General features: G+C 37.2%; 1 protein-coding gene across 2 annotated transcripts in view; it reads left to right on the plus strand.

Moving 5' to 3' along the window:
- The window catches only part of LOC116255773 (beta-glucosidase 12-like), a 72,729-nt gene that overhangs the window by 41,026 nt on the left and 10,556 nt on the right, over positions 1-21,147 (plus strand). Inside the window, exons 1-4 of one of the 2 annotated variants that reach the window (XM_031631764.2) lie at positions 19,471-19,661; positions 19,741-19,810; positions 19,956-20,014; positions 20,606-20,681. In XM_031631764.2, coding sequence (XP_031487624.1) covers positions 19,503-19,661; positions 19,741-19,810; positions 19,956-20,014; positions 20,606-20,681 — 364 coding nt within the window. In that variant the 5' untranslated portion in view covers positions 19,471-19,502. Of the gene's footprint in view, positions 1-19,470; positions 19,662-19,740; positions 19,811-19,955; positions 20,015-20,605; positions 20,682-21,147 lie in introns of those variants that run through there. The other variant, XM_050078215.1, reaches the window with a different exon arrangement.

A 21,147-nucleotide genomic window follows, 5' to 3' on the forward strand; every position in this document is an offset into this window, starting at 1 on the left:
AATTCTCATGGTTGAGTTTTTCGGTAATAAGGTGAGGAAGAAAACTTGAGGACATGCCAGAATGCGAAAGGTTTTCCATGATAGCAGAAAGGAATGGTATATAGGTAGAAGATGAGAGGGAAAGAAGACACGATATAACAAGATGTGTCCTTGGGTAAGCAAGAAGAAAAAGGAACAAGAATTGCGCAAGAGAAAAGTAAATTCAGGATAGAGACAAGATGAGAAAAGAGTTCTAACCAGATCAGACCTGTTTGGGCATTTCGTTTGGTAGAGATAACGTAACCTGGTGCTCTGATACCATGATAGAAATCTAGCACCAATATCTATAACCAGAAAACAGCACTCACGCAGGAAGATAGAGAGAGAAAGAGAGAGAGAAAAAAAAAATAAAAACAAGAAGAAAGTGAGGAGAAGAAGCCGTAGCCAAAATGGTTTGCACGGCCTCTATTTATAATCCCATTTCCAGAATTCTAAGAGTCTCCAATCGTAGAATCCTAAGAGATTTCACAAGCTCCAAGGACATTAATTACATCATAGAAACCTAAGAGACTTCACATATTACAAGGATATTAACTACAACATAAAATCCTAGGAGACTTCTCATATAACAAAGATATTAACTACAACATAGAATCCTAGGAGACTCTTCACATGTTACAAAGACATTAAATATCTTAACACATTCTACAAGGAGGTGGAATCCTAAGAGACTCCTCTTCAACGTGCTGGTGAAGGATTTATATTTTAACAGTTATGTCTGGTTCCTTGACCACTTTAGTGGTGAGATTATGATCTTCCACAGTGCAAAAGAACTTGACTGAAAGATTTTCAGTGACGAAACTAGAGCGCTACAAAAAATATTCAACAGCACATATGTAACATCACTAATAACTGTAGATGACACATAAACTTTCTGTCACTTTTTTTTTCAATGGCAGGACCTGCAATAACTTGCTTAGTGGTGCACCAATTTTTTCAATGAAAAGTTTTAGTCACTCACCATTTGTGCCACTAAATGTCATCCCCATTGTACTGGCAGCAGGGCCACTATTTTCTTTGACACAAAATTGTAGGGACGAACCCTTTTGAATTGGCAGGGAACAACAGTTATTTCTGTTACCAAGTTTACTCAAGCCATTAACGACCAGTTAAACATTGAAGCTACAGTTAGGGATAACCAGTACCATAGGCCATTGTGTCTAGAATTAGGGAAATGACATGATTGTTGTTCTAAGAATTGACGATAGATAGCCATCGACTAGAAGCAGCAAGGCTTATGAAACAAAGAATGAGCAACTTGGGTTGTTGTCATGAAAATGACAATCTATTAAAAATAAATATTGTGGCTAGGAAAGGAGGGCTAACCTGAGTAGGAAAGTGACTGGACCAAATGCTGGTTGATGAAGAACCATAGATTAGAGCTGCTTCAGTTGAAGGTGTTGGAGTGTGGAGCCTAATCCATACTTCCTACTCAACCCTAATTTTCGAGGTCATTTTCTATAAGGGCATTTATGATATTTTTCTGGTTTTATCCTAATCTCATGTTTATGAGGCGCTATTTTAGCTTGTATTATGAATTCTAATGTGATAGTGAAACAGTGCTTTGTGTAGCAGCCCATGGACATAGGAGAACATTGTTTCTAGACCAATTAAATCTTTGTGTGTTCTTCATCTTTTTCTTCTTTTGTTTTCTTATTCTCTTAGTGCATTAAAAGAATGTGAAAGAATCACATTCCTTACAATTGGTATCAGAGTTTAGTTTATGCTCGAGAGGAACAATGGGAGCAATGACAATGGAAAAAGGAAATGTTTGATCAAGAAGTCCGATGGCAATGCTTTTTGGATTTTGAAGGATGCAGATCGAAGACTATATGCATAAGAAGAAACTGCATCAACCCTAGATTGGAGTGAAGCTAACAGCAAAAGATTGGCAGTTGCTAGATGGACAGGCACTCAGAGTTGTTGTTTTGACACTAGTCAAGAACATCCCTTCTCGTCAATGATAAGAAAACTACAAACCTGATGAAGGCACTAAAAGATATATATGAAAGACACTCCACCTCAAATAAAGTTTATTTGATGTGGTGTTTATTTAATTTGAAAATGGCTGAAGGGGCTTCTTCTACTGATCATATAAATGAGTTTAATTATATTACATCTTAATTGAGTCCTGTGAACATTATATTTGATGATGAAGTTAGAGCCTTGGTTCTTTTGTCATCATTGCCTGAGAGTTGGGGTGAACTTGTGACTAAGGGTGGATCTAGGGCTGGGCGCCCATCCAGCTGGGCCCTGGCCTAGGTTGAATCACCTCACGCTGGCCCAGGCCTACCGTAGGTAGAATCAGGCCGAGTTGGAGCCAAGCTGGGGTTGGGGCCGGGGCCGAGCCTAGGCCACCAAAATGGGCTTCGTGGCTGGCCTGGGCCTGACTTCAAATTAGACCATCCCTACCTGGCCCAGCCCAATGCCCACCCTTAACTGCCACTAAGCCTGGGCATCGGGCCCAGGTCGACGGGTACCCGGACTCGGGATTGGTTTTGAGAAGAAATCTGATTTCTGTAGGTCAGGTTGATGATGAGGGGTATGTCACCACGTTTCCTGGAGGATGTTGAATGATATCTATAGGTACGATTATTATAACAAGAGGAAACAAATCGAGTAATTTGTATATGACTGTAAACATTAAGGACATAGTGGCTGCAACAATGTGATGATAAAAATCTGAAAGTTTAGAAGATCCATCAGCCAATATAGTGCATCAACAGAATTTCGAGATCACAACTACCAGGGAAACATTGAGCAGCAAAGAGGGCATTTAGGAAGCCGTCTTCAGGATAAAATGCTTACTTGTCATGCTTGTGACAATCGTTGACACTTTGCTTCTCAATGTCGAACTGTATGTCAAGCTTGTAGGAAAACACGATATGGTGCATTGAACTACAAAATATACAAATGTCAAAAGGAACCATCTTCTCCAGAGGCTTATCACATGGAATATGCCTCAAACTGATGAAGGATTTTGGTGTCTAGACACCGGTTCTACCCATCATGTGACTACAGACCTAAACAATTTATCCATGCACTCAGAATATCATGGGTAAGATCAGTTGAGAGTTGGAAATGGTGTTGGCCTTCAAATCAAGAATGTTGGTAATTTTTTTATCTATAGCTCAGACTCAAAAAATTTTATAAATAATGTGCTGCATGTTCCTACTATTTCCAAGAATCTACTATCTGTGCATAAATTTGCCCATGATAATAATGTTGTCTTTGAATTTGATGCAAATCGTTGCTATGTTAAGAATCGAACAACAAGAGAGAAACTTCTGGAAGGAGCAAATAAAGAACGTTTATATCACCTAAAGTTACAACAAGTTAAGCAGTGTGATGAAACTCGTCAGAAAGCAGCACTTATAGGAGAATGGGCCTCAGTTGATGATTGGCATAACCTGATGAGACAACTTGACTTTAGAATTGTGATGCATGTGTTAAATAAATTTGACTTACCATTGGCAGCAAGGCTTGCAATAAGATATGCGATGCATGTCAAAAAAGGAAAAGCATGCTCTTACTTTTGCACCGACACAAAATAAGATTGATGCTCTACTTGATTTCATTTTTACTGATGTTTGGGGACCATCAACTACTTCATCTTTACATGGTTATAGTTACTATGTCAATTTTATAGTTGCATTCTCTTGATTTTCTTGGATATATATTATCAAAAATAGATCAGACGTGCTCTCTATTTTTAAAACTTTTCAAGTCATGGTAGAGCGGGCAATTTGATAGAAAAATTAAGGCCGTTCAGGTGATTGGGGAGGAGAGTATGAAATTGTTTCTAACTATCTCAAACAGATTGGCATTGTTCATAGAGTTATTTGTCCACCTGCTAATCAACAAAATGGTATCATAGAAAGCAAAAATAGGCACATAGTTGACACAGGGCTGGTGCTTGTCACATATGCTAATTTACCTTATACATATCAGGATTTTGCTTTTAAAATTGTTGTGTTCCTGATTAAGAGAATGCCAACTTGGGTTCTTCATATGAAGTCACCATATCAAGTCATGTTCAACAAATCCCCATATTATAAATTTTTAAAGGTCTTTGGATGTGCCTGCTGTCCATGTCTACGTGATTTCAACTCTCATAAATTGCAGTTTTGCAGCAAGCAATATGTCTTTTTTGGGTACAGCAACCAGCACAAAGGGTATATTTTCTTTGATCTGGGCACAAGCAAACTTCCTATTAGTAAACTTGTGGTATTTGATGAAAATTTATATCCCTTCAAAACCACGACATCAATAGCCAAACCCACCCACAATGAACTTACACCTAGACTACCCTTGGTCATAACTATGCCAACCCAAGCCGTGCCAGATCCACCCAACTTGACTCGTCTTTCAACCCAACCAACTTCTCCCATTCCTTCCTCATATCCCACCTTCCCCTGTACCCATGATCCACCAATAGAACCTACACTACCAATAGCACCTGACCCTTCTATCGTCCCTTCACAACCACACCGCTCCCACACCATGCTCACTCGTTCCCAAACTGGTTCTCTGAAGCCCAAAACATATACCATCTCCAAATATCCTATTCCTGAAATCCATCTCACTCATCTAAACCTTGAAACCGAACCTCATAGTGTGTCTCAAGCTTTGAAACATATTCAGTGGGTCAACGCCATGAAAACAGAACTTGTAACTCTCACCAACAATAAAACATGGACTCTTGTCCTGAAGCCGTCCTCTGCTAACATCATTGGTTCCAAATGTGTCTTTCGTATTAAGAGGAAAGCTAATGGCACACTTGAACGGTACAAGGCTCGCTTAGTCGCCAAGGGCTACACCCAAGAGCATGGTATTGACTACTTCAAAACCTTCAGTCTAGTAGTCAAACACACATCTATACGAGCCCTCCTCACGATTGTCATCACCTATGGATGGACTGTTCGTCAACTTGATGTTTACAGTGCATTCCTTCATGGAGTTCTCATTGAGAAGGTATATATGGCTCAACCCCCTGACTTCATTAATGACAAATTTCCCCACCACGTTTGTCAGTTGCATAAGGCCATTTATGGTTTAAAACAGTCTCCTTGTGTCTGGTTCCATCGCCTCACCACTTTTTTGGTCTCTTTGGGTTTCGTTGGGTCTAAGGTTGATCCTTCTCTCTTTATGCGGTTTTGGCAAGATTCTATGCTACATATTTTGATTTACATTGATGACATCATTATTACGTGCAACCATGCTACTATGATTGAGTCCATTATTCATATTCTAGATCAAGAATTCGGCATCAAAGATCTTGGACTCCTTCACTATTTTTTGGGTATACAGGTGTTGTTCTCTTCCAAAGGTTGTTTCCTTCTCTAGAAAAATACATTCTTGATCTCCTCAGGAAAGCTAACATGGTTGATGCAAAGCCACACTTGACGCGTACGTCGACTTCCTTCAAACTGTCCAAACATGCTGGGGAACCCTTACTAGATCCTACTCCCTATTAGGAACTTGGTGGTGCATTACAGTATCTCACTCTTACACGACCTGAGCTCTCCTTTGCTGTTAACAAAGTTTGTCAATATGTGCAGCATCCCACTATAGTCCACATGACTATGGTCAAACGTATTTTACGTTATGTTAAGGAAACATTATCCTCTGGTCTTTTCTTACAACCAGCCACCAATTTTCAAATTCATGCTTACACTAATGCAGATTGGGATGTTGATGATCGAAAGTCTACTAGAGGATTTGCTATCTTCATGGGTTCGTCTCTTATCTCATGGTCTGCTCACAAACAGCCTACTATTGCTCGATCTAGTATCGAGGCAGAATATCGTGCTTTAGCTTCTTGTTCCTTTGAGGTGTAATGCTCACCTATTTACTTCAGGAATTGCACATCACCATGCCGCATGTTCCACATTTATGGTGTGATAATATAAGTGCATCCACCCTCTCTGCTAATCCTATGTTTCATAATAGAAGCAAGCACATTGAGATCGACGTCCATTTTTTTTTGGATCATATTGCGAAGAATCATCTTGAAGTTCACTATATTCCTGGCACTGATCAATTGGTTGACATTCTTACAAAGCCTCTCACTCAAATTGCTTTTGAAAGCCTCCGCTTCAAACTAAACACTCTCTCTCGAGCGTTCATCTTGCAGGGGGATAATAAGACACACAACAACTAACTCGGCGACAACAAAATCAGATCCAACAGTGTCGTTGAAGATAACGTTCGTGCCATTGAAGGAAAGATTGACGATGATAAAAACAATCTCAGTTTCGTAATTATTCCACAAAATGAGGAAACCCACGATTGTGTAAATCAAGTGAATCCCAAGAATTGGGGTGTTAATAAATGTGTAAACTGAGTATATAATGAAATCTCCTGACTTGTGAAAATAACAAGCAAGAGAACAAATTCTTCTGTGGATATAGACCTAAAGGTTGAACCATGTTAAATCTTGCCTTCTCTATTCTAGTACAAGTTTTTGCACCATGTATCCATATTGATGGACCTATGGTTATGGAAGATGAAAACAAAGGTCTATTGGAGTCTATAATAGAGGATGAAATTAAAGAAGCTGTCATGGGTGCTGATGGTGATTCGGCTCCAAGGCCGGATGGCTTTAATTTCAGATTTTACCAGTCTAACTAGGAAGTGGTCAAAGGAGACATTTGAAATGTTGTTAGGGATTTCATTGTAAAACGCAGGCTGGTCCATAAAGCTAACCAGACGCACTTGGTACTCGTCCCCACGACGCCAAGAAATTCCCATATTTCAAATTTCAAGCCTATTTCTTTTTGAGTAATTGCTTGGTTAAAATTATTAATAGGGTGACGGTCAACAAGATACAACTGATCCTTGGGAGGATGATTTCAGCCGACCAACATGCATTCCTTAAAGGTTGCAACATTCAAGAATGTTTTTTATTGGGCCAATGAAGTCATTCATTCCCTTGCCACTAGGGAAGGAAAGGCTTTGTGTTATAATCTTGATCTAAGTGAAGCTTATGATAAAGTTAGTTTGAATTTCCTAGAATTAGCTCTTCACCAACTTGGGTTTGACAACAAGTAGATTGACAGGATTATGAATATTGTTAGTTTTGTGTCCATGGCAGTATTGGTTAATGGTAGGGAAGGACCCTGGTTTCAAGTGAAAAGGGAGCTTCGACAGGGTGTCCCGCTCTCTCCATACTTTTTTTTAGTGTTAGCAAAGATGATTAGTAGGAGCTTCAAGTAAGCTGTCCTATGTAAGCAAGTTAGATTGCCACAAGCAGGAAAATTGAGAAACCCCATTTCATCTATCATGTTTGTTGTTGACTTCTTGTTTTTTTCAGCATATCATTGGCCATCCGTAAATTCAAAAAGCTGCCTTGGGAGACCGAAGTTAATTTGGGGTTGGTAGTTAGCCCAGAAAAAAGCCAGATGGTGGGGTTTAATGTTAGTAAATTAGAGACCCAACAAGTGCCAAATGAGTTACAGTGAGCAGTTGGACCTACGCAGCTCAAGTAGTTGGGTTTACCACATCAAGTGGAGAATCTTTCCACTAGCCAGTGTCATGTCTTGCTGATTAAGATGGAAAGCAAACTAGCTGCCTGGAAGCAAAAAATCTTATCTTATTCGGGTTGATTGTGCATTGTTAAAAGCATCTTGTCTATGATTTGCAACTACTAGAGTATGGTTCTCCGAATATTTAGTAGCACTATCAAACAGATTGAATGCTTATGCTCCAAATTTTTGTGGGTGATGATGTTCAGAAGAGACACTTCCATCTAATCTGATGGTCCAAAGCTTGCTTTACGAAATCTGAAGGTGGCTTGGCCATTAGATGCCACAGGAAAGTCAATTATGTGGCCTTTTAGCATTCACAGTTGTTCGAGCGCTATCTATCTACTGATTTGGCATGGGGTACTTATGTCAAGGGTAAGTATCTTAACAACTCAATTTTATGGGACATAAACACAAACGCTTTGTATCTAATTGTTGGAAGGGTATGTTTAGAGTATGAAAACTCATTAGGGAGGATGTTGGCTGAAAAGTCAAGAGTGGATCAATAGTCAAGTTTTGGAAAGACCAATGGTTGGAACGCCCACTTAACAGAAGTCCTAATTTACTTGCGGTGAACATGCAAGTGGCTCGGCCTAATGTTATGGTCTACCAAATGGTGACCACATTGTACAATCAAGTGGAAGCTTTAATACAGTGTATGTTTCCCGACACACACTTTCCTTCCCCTGAATCTTTGGTTGAAGAAGTAGCAGATGAAATTGTTTGGAAAGGGAAAGGAAATGTTGTTGCTTCTAGGCACGAAATCTAGCAATATCTATACTCCAAAAGTCAGGTTGACCATTCGAGGAAGACCATTTGGGTCGGGTTTGGGCCTCCTCGCTATATCTAGCATCAAAGAGAAGTTGCTAACAGATAATAACCTGCAGAAGAGGGGAATTACTTTGGCATCCATGTGCTCCCTTTGTCAAGATGCAGGGGAATCAGTCACCCATTTGATTACTGGTTGCGAAGTGGTGAAGAGTGTGTGTAAGGTTTTGGCTTCTCGATGTGGCTCATGGCCTCTCCCTAGAGGATCCACTCAAGAAGCCTTCAAGGTTTGGGGGAAGAAGAAGAAATGTTACAAGCTTCTACATAAATGCAGATTAATTGTCTTCCATATTTTGGTTTGGTGTATGTGGCAACTGAGAAAGCAGTTAAGGCATGACACCAAACAATCAGAGGATCTATTGCAAAATGGGTATGGGAACGGTGCATGGATTTTGTTTTCAACATGGAGGTAGATGGTCACTCTATGAAATGTTAGAAAATGTGGTCTCTTATAGGAATATGGATGGAAGGTTCGAGCCATAAGAGGGACAGTTGTGCGATAATTCTGATTATCATGTGGGAGAGGAACAACACTATGGGGTTAGCTGCTATGGTTAAATTGAGAAATGGTTCCATTCCTCTTGCAGTAGTCAAGTGGTCCAAGCCCTCAACCTCTATGGGTGAAACTTGGCTGTTGAATTTTTGTCTTGAGGTGGTCACTCAAGAGCATAAGCCGACTGTTGTCCAGGCCAATAACATGCGATGGCTGCAAGGGATCAACAGAGCTGCAAGAAGATACCTTAGGTTGATTGCTAAATACAACATGATTGGACATAATCTTGAATCATTACAGATTGACAACATGTACCCAGCCAATTGGGTTGGCCCATTTTTCTTGGCAGATGAAGGTAACCACTTTCAAGAGTGGAAGGACCTCCCTGCAGATTGGGATGTAGTTGCAGTTTGCAAATGTTTAATGAGTCTCCATCCCCTTCTTGGGATACTATAATTTTTGCTGTAAATATATCATTTCTTATCAATAAAGGTTGAGGGCCTAACCCTCTGCATGCACTTTCCGGAATTGAGTTACCTTTGATTTATTCTTGAATTTATTCAAGAGTATTTTCAGGAGGTGGAGCAAAGGAGAGAATGCTAAAATGGAATGCTCCTTAACTGCATTTTAAAAATAGATTAACTTTAATTCAACTGATCTTGTTTTAATTTGCAATCTTTGAAAATTATTTGAAATGATCAAAGAAAGCACGCCTAAATGTGCTGCTCTAATCTTTTTTTCTTTTTCTTTTTTTGAGAAAATGCAGCATTAACCAAGCTCGTTTGGAAATCATTGTGAATTATTTGAAAAGAGGGCTGCATCCAAAAGGAAGCTGCTCTCTTTAGTATTTTGAAAATATTACAGCTTAATGAAGCTGGTTTTGGGATTTTGATAATTTTCACAAATGATTTTGAAAATGAGATGAATAGAGTTAGAGGCAAGTGAGCTACTCCTTGATTGAATTTTGAAAACATTTCAACTTTAACTATATTGGTTCTGTGTTTCAATTAAAATCATTCAAATTGGTTTTAAAGGAAAGCAAGAGAGAGCCACACATAAAATGTGGTTTCTCTTTTAAATTGCTTTGGTTCTTAATTATAATCACTTAAAATGATTCTAAAGAAGAGAGAGAGATAGATGCCCAAGTGATGTCCTCTCTAATTGAATTGGCTTCATTTTTAAGTGAAACCCTTTTTGTAGACTCAACTTTAGCTTCTCTCTTAATTATTTTCTTAGTTGGAATTTGATCATACTAAATAAAATTCTAATTTCCACCTTGAAATTTCTTGATTAATGATTTAGCAAGAGAATTAGATTCTCTTTAAAATTTTGAAATTCATTGACCTTCCTAGTCACACATGAGCTAGTTGAGTTTGGCATCAGTCAAAGTCCCCCATGGCTTTGACTAGATTTCAATTTTTTATAATTTTCATTCTAGAACATAGATTTCTATTTAATTATAGTTGGAATCGCATTCTTGGTATTTTTCCAATTTTGAATACTCCTTTGATGGATGTGCATTAATCTAGTTGACTTTTTATAGAGCGTAGTTGTAACATCTAAAAAATTATCCCCTTATTAAAGATTGTGAGGGATCTTTGAAGACTTATAAATGAGGTTATTAAATAGTTGATTGTCCTGGTATTTAGCCTTCTTGGAGCTGGAGCTGCAACTACGAGAGGTTGGGTTCAGATCTACTAGACCAAGGGCCTTAGTCAGAGAGTGGGTTCGGTCGTTACAGTGATATCAGAACATGGTTCAACACTCAAACCTTGGGTCTCACACGCCCGAACGTGTGTGCCTTCAGATGAGTAGACTGTAACATCTCAAAAATTTGGTTTCATATTGAAGATTATGAGAGATCTTCAAGAGCTTATAAAGGGAGTTGTTAAATAGTTGGTTGCCTTAGTTTCTAACCTTTTTGGGGCTAGAAGTGAAACTGTTAGAGGGTGGATTGGGATCTGTCGGACCAAGGGTCCAAGCTTAGGAGTGGGTCAGGTCATTACAATAGTTCATTTGCTTAATAAATCCAATTCTTTTGGCTTGTATGAATCAGATAATGCAATCACGTACTATGAATTAACGTTTTAAATTCTTAACTTAGTTGAGATTAGGATTTTAAATCTCAACTGAAATTGAATTTAGATTTAACTCCTTGGTTTTGGTCCCAATTGATTTTTAGAGTTCTATTTTAGCTTGGGTTGAAATTGAATTTTAACTCTTGTAATCGTAATTGATTCACTCAAGTTCAGGATTGAATTGAGGGACATTGTGCTGCAAAATTTCCTAAATTGCCATTGAAATTTTTTTAAAAAAGTTTGGGGTGTTAACAATGTAGCATCAAACTGATAAGATGCCTCTATTGATTCAGCAAAGTAGTATGGTTTCCCTAGTGGTCAGTAGAATTTTTAGTGATATGTTTCATTGTTCAGATGTTCAATGTCACGGCTATCATGTGCCAATCTCATTATTGACATTGAATCCCTATGTTGCTAGAATGTAAGTTTAAATTCAATTTGGTTGAATCATGTGATGATTCAATGGACTAATATGAGAAAAGTTGCATAGAAACATTGACAAACAAAAATGGTCAGATGTGTAAAATAAATATGATAATTTTCATTCTATTCTTTTATAATAGTTCATTAGTCACATCCTTGTTTGGGAATTATAAAACTGTCTATGTACATCTCTCTGTCTTTTGGGTAAGATCAAGTGGGAAATATTGAGGATATGAGTTTGACAATGATAATTGGTTCAACTTGTTTGTCTTTTTGGCATTTCTCTAAGATATCACTTAACACTCATCAAAGAACTTTTTATTCTGTGTCTTTAGATGGTAAAACTGTTTTTTGGCATTTAGTCCCTGAAGTTATTTGTAGAGTGCGGCTTGTAAGAATTGATTTAAGTACCAGCAGACTCTAAGATGTGCATACACGTTTATAGAACATATCTAGAGAATATTAGCTTTTTTGCTATTTAAAAACACTTGGGCTCATTTTAAGGGAGTATAAGAAGTTTGAAATGAGATATTTTCTTACTTATTTCCTTTGTTTCCTGCTTTATTTATAGCTTTCGTTTCTTGTCACTTATTTTCAGCCCTTATTTTCTCGCTTTTCCTTCATTGCAGTTGAATTTAATATTTTTAATTAGTTAATATCAACAACAAACTTTTTGTTTCAGTACTTTGATTAGATTTTTGCAGTTTTTTATGTAAATACCTCTATAAAAGTTCACATTGAAAATGGTCTTTTTTCATAAATGACGGACATAATGGTGACCAGTTTCACCACATTAGATGAACTGGTAAATTAAACTGGTCTCAATGACAGTGAAAACGACCACCAGTTTATATCGACGGCTTCCTTCTCCGATTTAACAGTAGGTGAGGCTTGTACAGGTGAAAATAGCAATGGAAATTAATTCACCGGTACGACCGCTGTTAGCTATACATGATATCAAATCACCACTATAGGTTCTTGCAATATTATCTATAGCAGTGACTTCAGCAATGATTTCACACCACTGTATATCTTGCGTATACCGGTGAAAATCGATCACCGGTATAGGTTCTTTAAATAATGGCCAATGTAAGATGAAAAACAAGAAAACGAGATAGATTATTATCGTCTTCCTATCCATGGTTTTTTTGCAATTCTTAATTGTTAATCGATTGCTCACTCTAGTCTTGACATGAATTCTTGTGTCACCTTGTTTTTACTTGGAGGGCACTGCTGCACTTTGTCATCCTTGCAAAATACATGTAAGAGGATGTTAAAAAATCAAAGAATACCACAGCTCATTTTACGGAACAGGGTTATGGGTTAAAAAGGGTGTGACGCATCTTTCTTTGGACGTTTCATTTGAAAACTGCTTCCCCACCTTCCCCGCACCACCCCCACCCCCTCCTAAAAAAAACACACACACACACACAATTTCTAGTATTTCTAAGAGCTTTTGATGAGGGTTTTTGTTGGTTTTTGAGAGAAATGTGGGTTCTGTAGTATGAAGACAAAATAGAAACAATTTATTTTTCTTTCACAGTTTATTTTGCATACATGGCAAAACAGAATTATCCAATAACCAGCGATATTGTTAAAAAGGAATTTATCGTAAGAACAGATAGAGTCGTCAATTAAGAATAAGAATAAGAAAACTAAATATGGGAAGGAGGGCCATGATTATTTTTTCTACTTCTTTTCCTTTTTCTTGTTCCTCTCACATCGTATAATACATATCATGTATGTTAAGGTGACCTATAATATATGCCTAAGATACACTTTTTATGTGCATATCATAAGTGTATTGGGCATATCAGTTTTTTATTATTACCGTTGCAGTTGTCTTTTTTTTTTTTGGTTTATGCATGTTGCTTGCATGATATCTAGAAGTGCGTTTCTGTTGATGGAAGCACTCAAGGACCAATTCAGAGCATCTTTGCTACCTAGGTAGGAAAACCAACTTGCTTTACGTACTTATAAAGGACAATTAGCCCAACCCAAGTGATGTAATGTTTTTTATAATTCCCTTTCTTTAGTGGTCATCCGTATCTCCAAAACATCCTTTTAATAAAATATCTCAAATAATGCTCGCTTTTATTCTTGTAGAAATTTGGTAGGTTGAATAAAACAAAACAAAACCTTGATTAATTAAGTGCCTCTCTTTGGAGGTCTTCATTATTTGGACAATGAAGTGGATACGATATATATAGTTATGCATGGCATTTGATTGATCAAGGAAGGTGAGAAAAAACCAAACACCAGACTAAAGAAAAGGAAGATAATTATAACAACGCGTCACCCCTTATTAATAGGTGGGGCACGTGGGAAGGAAAGCTATGAAAAACATTTCTTCATATGAAGTAAGATGTGATGGCAATATGTTTGAGAATTTCACCTTATGCTTCCACACAGACGTATGTATACATGTGCTTCAAGGCCGCTGGATTGGCAGTTTTATCAAAGTGTTTGGCTCGTATTAATTATGCAAGCAAGAATGATCTCCCCTTTTCTTTTTGGATGTTAGGACGCATTTTTCCGTGTAATTTTCTTCCAATTCCTTTTTCCTTTCACAGATGTTAGGATGTCAGGCCACGGGAGCACATCTTTATACTCATGCCAAAGTGCTTCGCCACATATAGGGAGAGATGGGATGCCGTTTTCACAAGAAAGCAAAGGGATTTCGCCCTCAATGACAAGCCAGTACCATAACTTTCACAATTTTAGCCTTCTTTGTCTATTGTTAGAAACAAGAAAACGCCTTCAAAGTGGCTAAAAACGGTAACCGTCCATATCATTCTGCACCTTGTGAATTCGTGGTCTCCATGACAGTAAAAAGAAAGAGAAAAAAAGAAGAAGAATAAGAAGGAAAGAAATATATTGGTAGTTGAAGATGAAACTTTATTAATCAGATGACACGATGAGCAAAAAGGAAGGCAAAATTATTTTGGGAAAAAAAGTGATTGATTTGATTGATTTGATCTATAAAGATACTATATACAGTGCATTGCAGTGGAATCCTTTTTTGTAAAAAAAAAAAGTATGAATAAAGTAAAAAAGGAGGCTCTATTTGGTAATCCCCCAAAGACTGAGGCCAAAAGTGTAATAAGGTGGAGGACGTGGGAGAAATTTAATTATAAAGTCAAGGTAGACTAGTAGTTTGCTAATGAAACTAAACTGGATCAACGGTCATTTAACTACAAAGAATGATAGAATAAAGAAGTTCAAGATTAAATGTTCCTCAATTAGCAGTTAATAATTGATTAAGTCTGGTGATAACTCTTCCCATTTTGGTCTTGAATATAATTGATATTATTTATTTGATTGCTTGCAAAAAATGATACGGTCAAAATCCACGACAATTTCACAATAAAAAGGTTAATGACAATTTCACAATAAACTATTTTCACTACTTTTAAGTGGCAAATTAAAAAGTTTCATAACTTTCGCCCTCAATGACAAGCTAGATGATGCAACTGGGGTGAAATATCACTAGCCAAGGTTGGAAATTGAGCCCAGTTTGTTGGACCCACCTAATTGATCTATAAACGTCATGGTGGTATTACATCTACTGGCTTCCCAACTTCATCCAACCCACTTATTAAATAGGTGCTTAATGGCTCCCACCTACATCACTCTCTAGCTACCAAACACTTTATGCTTGTGGTAGAGGAAACAGTGTTTGATTCGTGGAATAATTTGAAAACGTTTGGTTAATAGATTGTGACGGAGCAATTGTGGAAGTCTGACCTATTGCAAGTGATTGCTGCTTCCCGCTTCTGGGGGGAGAGACAATGATGACCATGAATTTGAAGAAAAAGGAAAAACCATGTTGCACTCCGTCAGGTGATCGTGTCACCCAATATTTAAAGGAACAATTGCAAGAGCTCCAGCACTAGAACCAGATCAAGTTTTTTGCGAAACTTCACTTTTTAGGAGGGACATCAATCAAAGAAATTGAACAAGAAATTCGCAATTTTGATCTACCCAGAGTGAAGGAAGCACTGGACAAAGGAAGCGCAATAACCATTACCAAGCAACAGGATAAAGGGGCATTATATCTCGGGAACATAATCCATCAATTTGAGGATTATCCTGCCAATCTGTTCATGAAGCAGGTTACTATTAGTTGATGAAAAGGTGTTGCAATAAGATTTTTTTTTTTTTTCTTGGCTTCTTATGGAACGTGTTTGTCCCATTGGAGATGGATTGACAAACTAATCCTTATGGGAAGACTGCTGGAACAGGTACGTTGCTGGCAATTATATAACCCCAATCATATTACCCTTAGTCCATGCAGTCCTGTTTTTCAAATACATATATATATATGCATGTAGTGCTGAAACTGTTGCTGAAGCGATTTGACAACAATTGTTGGTTGGTACTATTAATGTTGAAGCAGAGCACCATGACAAGTGCACTAGATCTCATTAGAACTCCCAAGATAAGCATGTAGTGAGAACAGCTGGAGTGGGGTGACCTTTTTGGAAGTCTTATGATCCGCCAGAAGTTAATTTACACCCAATAAATGGTTGTTTCATTGTAGTTAAAATTAAGATCAATATCGTCCTCGTCAGGACTGACATTGTTAATACACTTGTGGGCGCACAAGCAAGACAAGAAATTATTAGCTTGCTTGAAAAAAAAAAAAAAATGTGGACGGCCGTGGCCAACAAAAGTAAAATGGAACAAAGCACTCATTCCAATTAAACTAAAACATACATTGGTTGGGTTTCGTCACGTCCTACATTGGTCATATCCAGTTGACAACTTAAAGTTTCTAATGATGCCAGCTTGAGAGAGAGAGAGAGGCCGATTTCTGGGTGACGTGGTCAATAGAGGGACATGAGTGAAGCTGGTTATATACGTCATCCTCATGCACGAAATTTCATGCACCATTTTAATAATAACAAAAAATAAAATGTTCATTCATGTACGAAATTTCATGCACCATTTTAATAATAACCAAAAATGCTCATTCATGTACGAAATTTCATTCACCATTTTAATAATGACAAAAAATGCTCATGATTAATACAAAAAGAATAAAATGACAAAAAGAATCGATAAAAGTAAAATTATACCTATCGTTATATTTAATATACAGTAAAAAAATGTTTTCATTTTTTTTATTTTGCTCATAACGTTATCTCATTATTTCATACATATTTTATTATCTCATAAACATTATCTTATGTTTAGAGTTATCTCATACATCCACCTGTTAACTCATTGTTCATAAATATTTTATTATTTCATAAACATTATCTTATGTTTAGCATTATCTCATACGTCCATCCGTTAACTCACTATTCATAAATACTTTATTATATCATAAACATTACCTCATACATCAGTCCATTACCTCATTATCTTGTACTTATGTTTAGCATTATCTCATATATCTGTTTGTTATCTCATTATCTCATAAATCTATTATTATCTCATACTTATTTGTTATTTCATACTTATTTGTTATCTCATGCACATGCATATGCAATATTTGGGCATAAAAAAATATGCATATTAATAATAGGGTACCTGAACTCACAGGTTTTGCTATTTCAATAGAGGGGAATTTTTTTTTTCGTATAAGAACTAGGAGAAGTAGCTCTTTTGAATTTCATTTTTATCCTTGTAGAGGGGAGTCTTCTTTTTAACAATCAACGGTGTTTTTGTCATTTAGGGTCCCCAACACAATGTCTCATTAATTTAGGAGGCTAACATATATCGTGTCTTATTAAAGTCCGCACTCTACTTTTCTAGGCAGAGAGTTGAACGTTTCATGTTCCTTCAACATTTACCACTTCACGCTTGTTTAAGGAAATTATTAGTACGTTAATTTTTTTTTTTAAAAAAAAAAATAGAATGAAGCAAACGACAACTCTCCAAGTCATTATTTGGCGGCTTTCATGAGAAATATAGCCCGGGTGCCTTGTAACGACTGAAAAGCAAGCAAGTCAAGTCAAGCACCATCTCACCATCAATGCATGGATGCTGAGAATTTGAGGACTCATTAAATGACATTTTTTTATACGCATAAATTTTCAAATAAATGGAGGACGAGCTACAGTTTCCGTCTTTGAAAAGGAAGGCCACAAGTTCCCAAATTCAAAGGGAAGCTCGCCCTCATGACTAGGAAGGAGATAATTTGAGGACTTATCCAAAAAAAAAAAAAATACTAGGACTTGCAATTCTTCTTCCATACCTTTAAGTCAATTGATGCTTATCCATGCCCACTATGATAACTTGTGGGGAACCATAGTTCAGCAAGTAGAACGGCCTGAAAATAGTATTTAACTACCAGTAGTTAAAAAACGGCTTTTTCTTGGGTACATATGGCTAATGCATACTAAATATGGATCAGAATAAAACATCATACTTGTTACATTAATTGGTCTTGTACGTAGTTATTCTCAGCGATTAAAGTATTTGTAACTAGCATCGCCTGGAAATTTAGAAAATACAAATTTTACCTTCAAACGAAATGAACCGCATGAACTTCTGATAAGACATTTCACACCTATCTCAAAAGAGATTAAGAAATAAATATATTTAGCAGTTGAACTTTAACAGTGAAAAGCATGAACATGATCCACCCCTTGAGTGGATTAACGCTCAAACTTCTTTAGCAGACCAATGTAGCAGCATAATAAATGGTGAACTTAGATTCAAGTGCTTCCAAACTATTTCCTATAAGGAAATGAAAATGCAATTATTATGATTAATTACCATCGTTATTATAATTATATCCATATGGAAAATTAGTAGAAATCAAACTCTTATATGCTAGAGTGGCTGGGAATAATATGGTGTATCGATTTTAGGGAGATTGGATAATGGAAAACATCCCTAAAAGGGTAGAAAGCAGGCTGTATTTTCAAATGATTCCAATACCCCACATATGAGGAAATAAATAAGTTTTCTTAATTAAGATCCCTTGTCTTTTTTCCGGGTATTTAGTCTTTCTTGAAAATACAGTTTGGTTTCCATTCTTTTTAAACCATCCAATCTCCTTAAAGTCTGCGGCCATATGATTTCATATGATGGAATGCTTTCATACGAAGGTGCCATACAAGGTGGCAGACAATATCGTTGCATCTTCGTTGCAGCTTTCCTTTCAATTGAATTATTAGTGCACAAGAGTGAGCAGAACGAGACTTGTAGCACAAAGATTACGAGATGAAACACGTTTTATGGCCCACCACCAAACTATGAAATGATTTAAAAAGAGACGACAAGATTCAGCTCAATAGAAGCTGGACGCCTAGGTGCCAAAGAAATAATATTGAAGATTAACGGTTATGTTTGGTTGTCTTGATCAAGAACAAATGAAAACTTTGTTAAAACTTTTATGGTAAATTTTTATTTTTTGAAACTTAAGGGAGAGGGGGCCGTGTCCTCTGCTGGACTCTCACCACCTTGTTCCGCCTCTGGTTTAGTCCCTAGGAAGATATCAACATTCACGACCACAGACAGCAAATTTCACTGCCGTTCCTTGTAGATGACGAGAGGGTGTTCTGATGGATTATTGATGTTCATGGATGAAAGGAGAGTACTCTCTTCCTTGAATAAGATTGTGACTCGTGGAGGTATTTGGAAAATGCTTAAATAGAAGTTTTTCAATACGATTTTTGATACACTTGCTGTTCTCACAAGTTTTTTCATTGTTGTTCTCACTCGATGAACCCATTTTCACACGAGCCATATGTGTAAGAGCCGTATTAATTAGTGGGAAGAATATATAATGCTATTAGTGTGTCAACTTCTTTCATGTTCCGATTCATACAAAGGACATGAATTCCGAATGTTGAATTTCTTTTGGATTGCGCTGCGATAATTAAGTTTGTCGGGATGCGAGCAAGATTGCTTTGATTTTTTCCCACATTTTAGATTTTTAAGTTGTTCTTCAGCGGAAAAAAAAAAAAAAAAAAAAAAAAAAAAAAAAAAAAAAAGAGAAGAAAGGATAGGTTCAGGCCTAAGGGTTGTCCGAGGGGTGTTTTGACCGTAACAGTTCTCTGACTTCAAATTTGTGGCGTAACCATCTACTGCTACCATCTACCGGAGAAGGCTATAAATCAATACGAAGCACCATTTTTCTACAATACGTTCCTAAAAATGGCTACCAACTTCTTTCTCTTCTTCTTCTGCTGCTGCTTCTTTTCCTTCCTATGCGCGGATCCCGTTTCACAAGAGGACGCAGCAGTCGTTTCTTCACTTGGCAGGAAGAGCTTCCCCCATGGCTTCGTTTTTGGCACCGCCTCTGCATCCTACCAGGTTAACCTTCTTCTCGTTGAAATTATAAGTACACCGTTTATGCTACTAAACGAAAGAAAATCAATGGTTGGTTCTGCAGTACGAAGGTGCTGCAAAAGAAGGTGGGAGAGGGCCTAGCATTTGGGACACCTTTACTCATCAGCATCCAAGTAAGAGCAGTATTCCCACACGCATCGATCCTCACAGTATCTCAGATTATGCTGCTGCGTGCTTCTTCCTTCTTATAAATTCCTTTTCCCGGTTGATAGATTATTTCTATGATCATAAAGAAGCTAACTCGTGTGCTTGCCGCAGACAAAATCAAAGGAGGAGCGAATGGTGATGTAGCTGTAGATCAATATCATCGTTACAAGGTTCGTGGTGTATACAAGAAATAGATCTTAACTTAATTTTAGCCTTAGTTTCCTAGTCGTCAACTTCACAGAATTATAAACCAAATGCCTGGTGTTGTTATCTGCTAGGCATTATCACACGCACAGTTTTTTGGCATGAAACAGTCAAGTTTTCTTTATATAATATGGTAAAGTGTTTTTTCTTCTTTTGGAAAATCTTTGCAAACTTTAAAAAAGAAATTAAACAATGATATGAAAAACATGAAAAGACGTAAAAAAGACACAAAATACGAAAAAAAATATAACAAATGTTTTTAAAGAAAATTTCAGAAAAATATATTTTTCCCGTTTTATTTGGCTGGCTGGCTTGCTTTTAATGTTTTTTTTTTAGTTGCAAGTATTATTGGTTTCACGGCACTAATTTATATACCACGCCCACATGATTGATTGATCAACTGCGTAATTAACCAGAGTTCTCGAAATTCTGATGAACGAGCAGTCGCCATCCTTTTGCCGTGACTTGTTACTTAATGAAAAAGTAGTAAGTTGGGTGATGTTTAAAGGAATTTCGCAATCAACTTTGTCTTCTGAATGCTTCATGTGGGTTTTCAGGAGGACGTAAGGCTCATGAGAGACTTGGGATTGGACGCCTACCGCTTTTCCATATCTTGGAGCAGAATTCTGCCTAGTACGTATCCTATCTTTAAATAATTAATTCTTTGTGATGATCCCAAGAAAGCCGCTTCCATCGGTTTAAGTTTGTGCCATTTCCTTTTAATTTATAAACAATACAGCGCCGGAAAAACGAGCCGTTTCATTGTTTTCTAAACCCGCCGGCTGACTGCGAACCAATGGATTTTGGCGTGATTTATTAAAAATTTTGGGCTACCCATGTGTTGTCAGTATTATTGGTTTTCTCGGATTCCTTCTGTCTCCATTGTCGCTTTCACAACCCAAGCGTCTTTTTTTTTTTCTTAAATTGTTATTACAGGTCCTTTTCGAATCAGTATTGTCAGTGTGAGATTTATTTTTGATTTCCTTCTTTTTATCCCCTTTGAATCCGTGTTGCCAGTGTCTCATGTCAGAATCTCTAGGCAAAAACATTTATTACATGAAGCGACACAAACAAAAGCGCTCAGTTTTAAATTAAATGT

This window comes from Nymphaea colorata, chromosome 6 (assembly GCF_008831285.2).
Source record: "Nymphaea colorata isolate Beijing-Zhang1983 chromosome 6, ASM883128v2, whole genome shotgun sequence".
In the NCBI taxonomy this organism is placed as follows: Eukaryota; Viridiplantae; Streptophyta; class Magnoliopsida; order Nymphaeales; family Nymphaeaceae; genus Nymphaea; species Nymphaea colorata.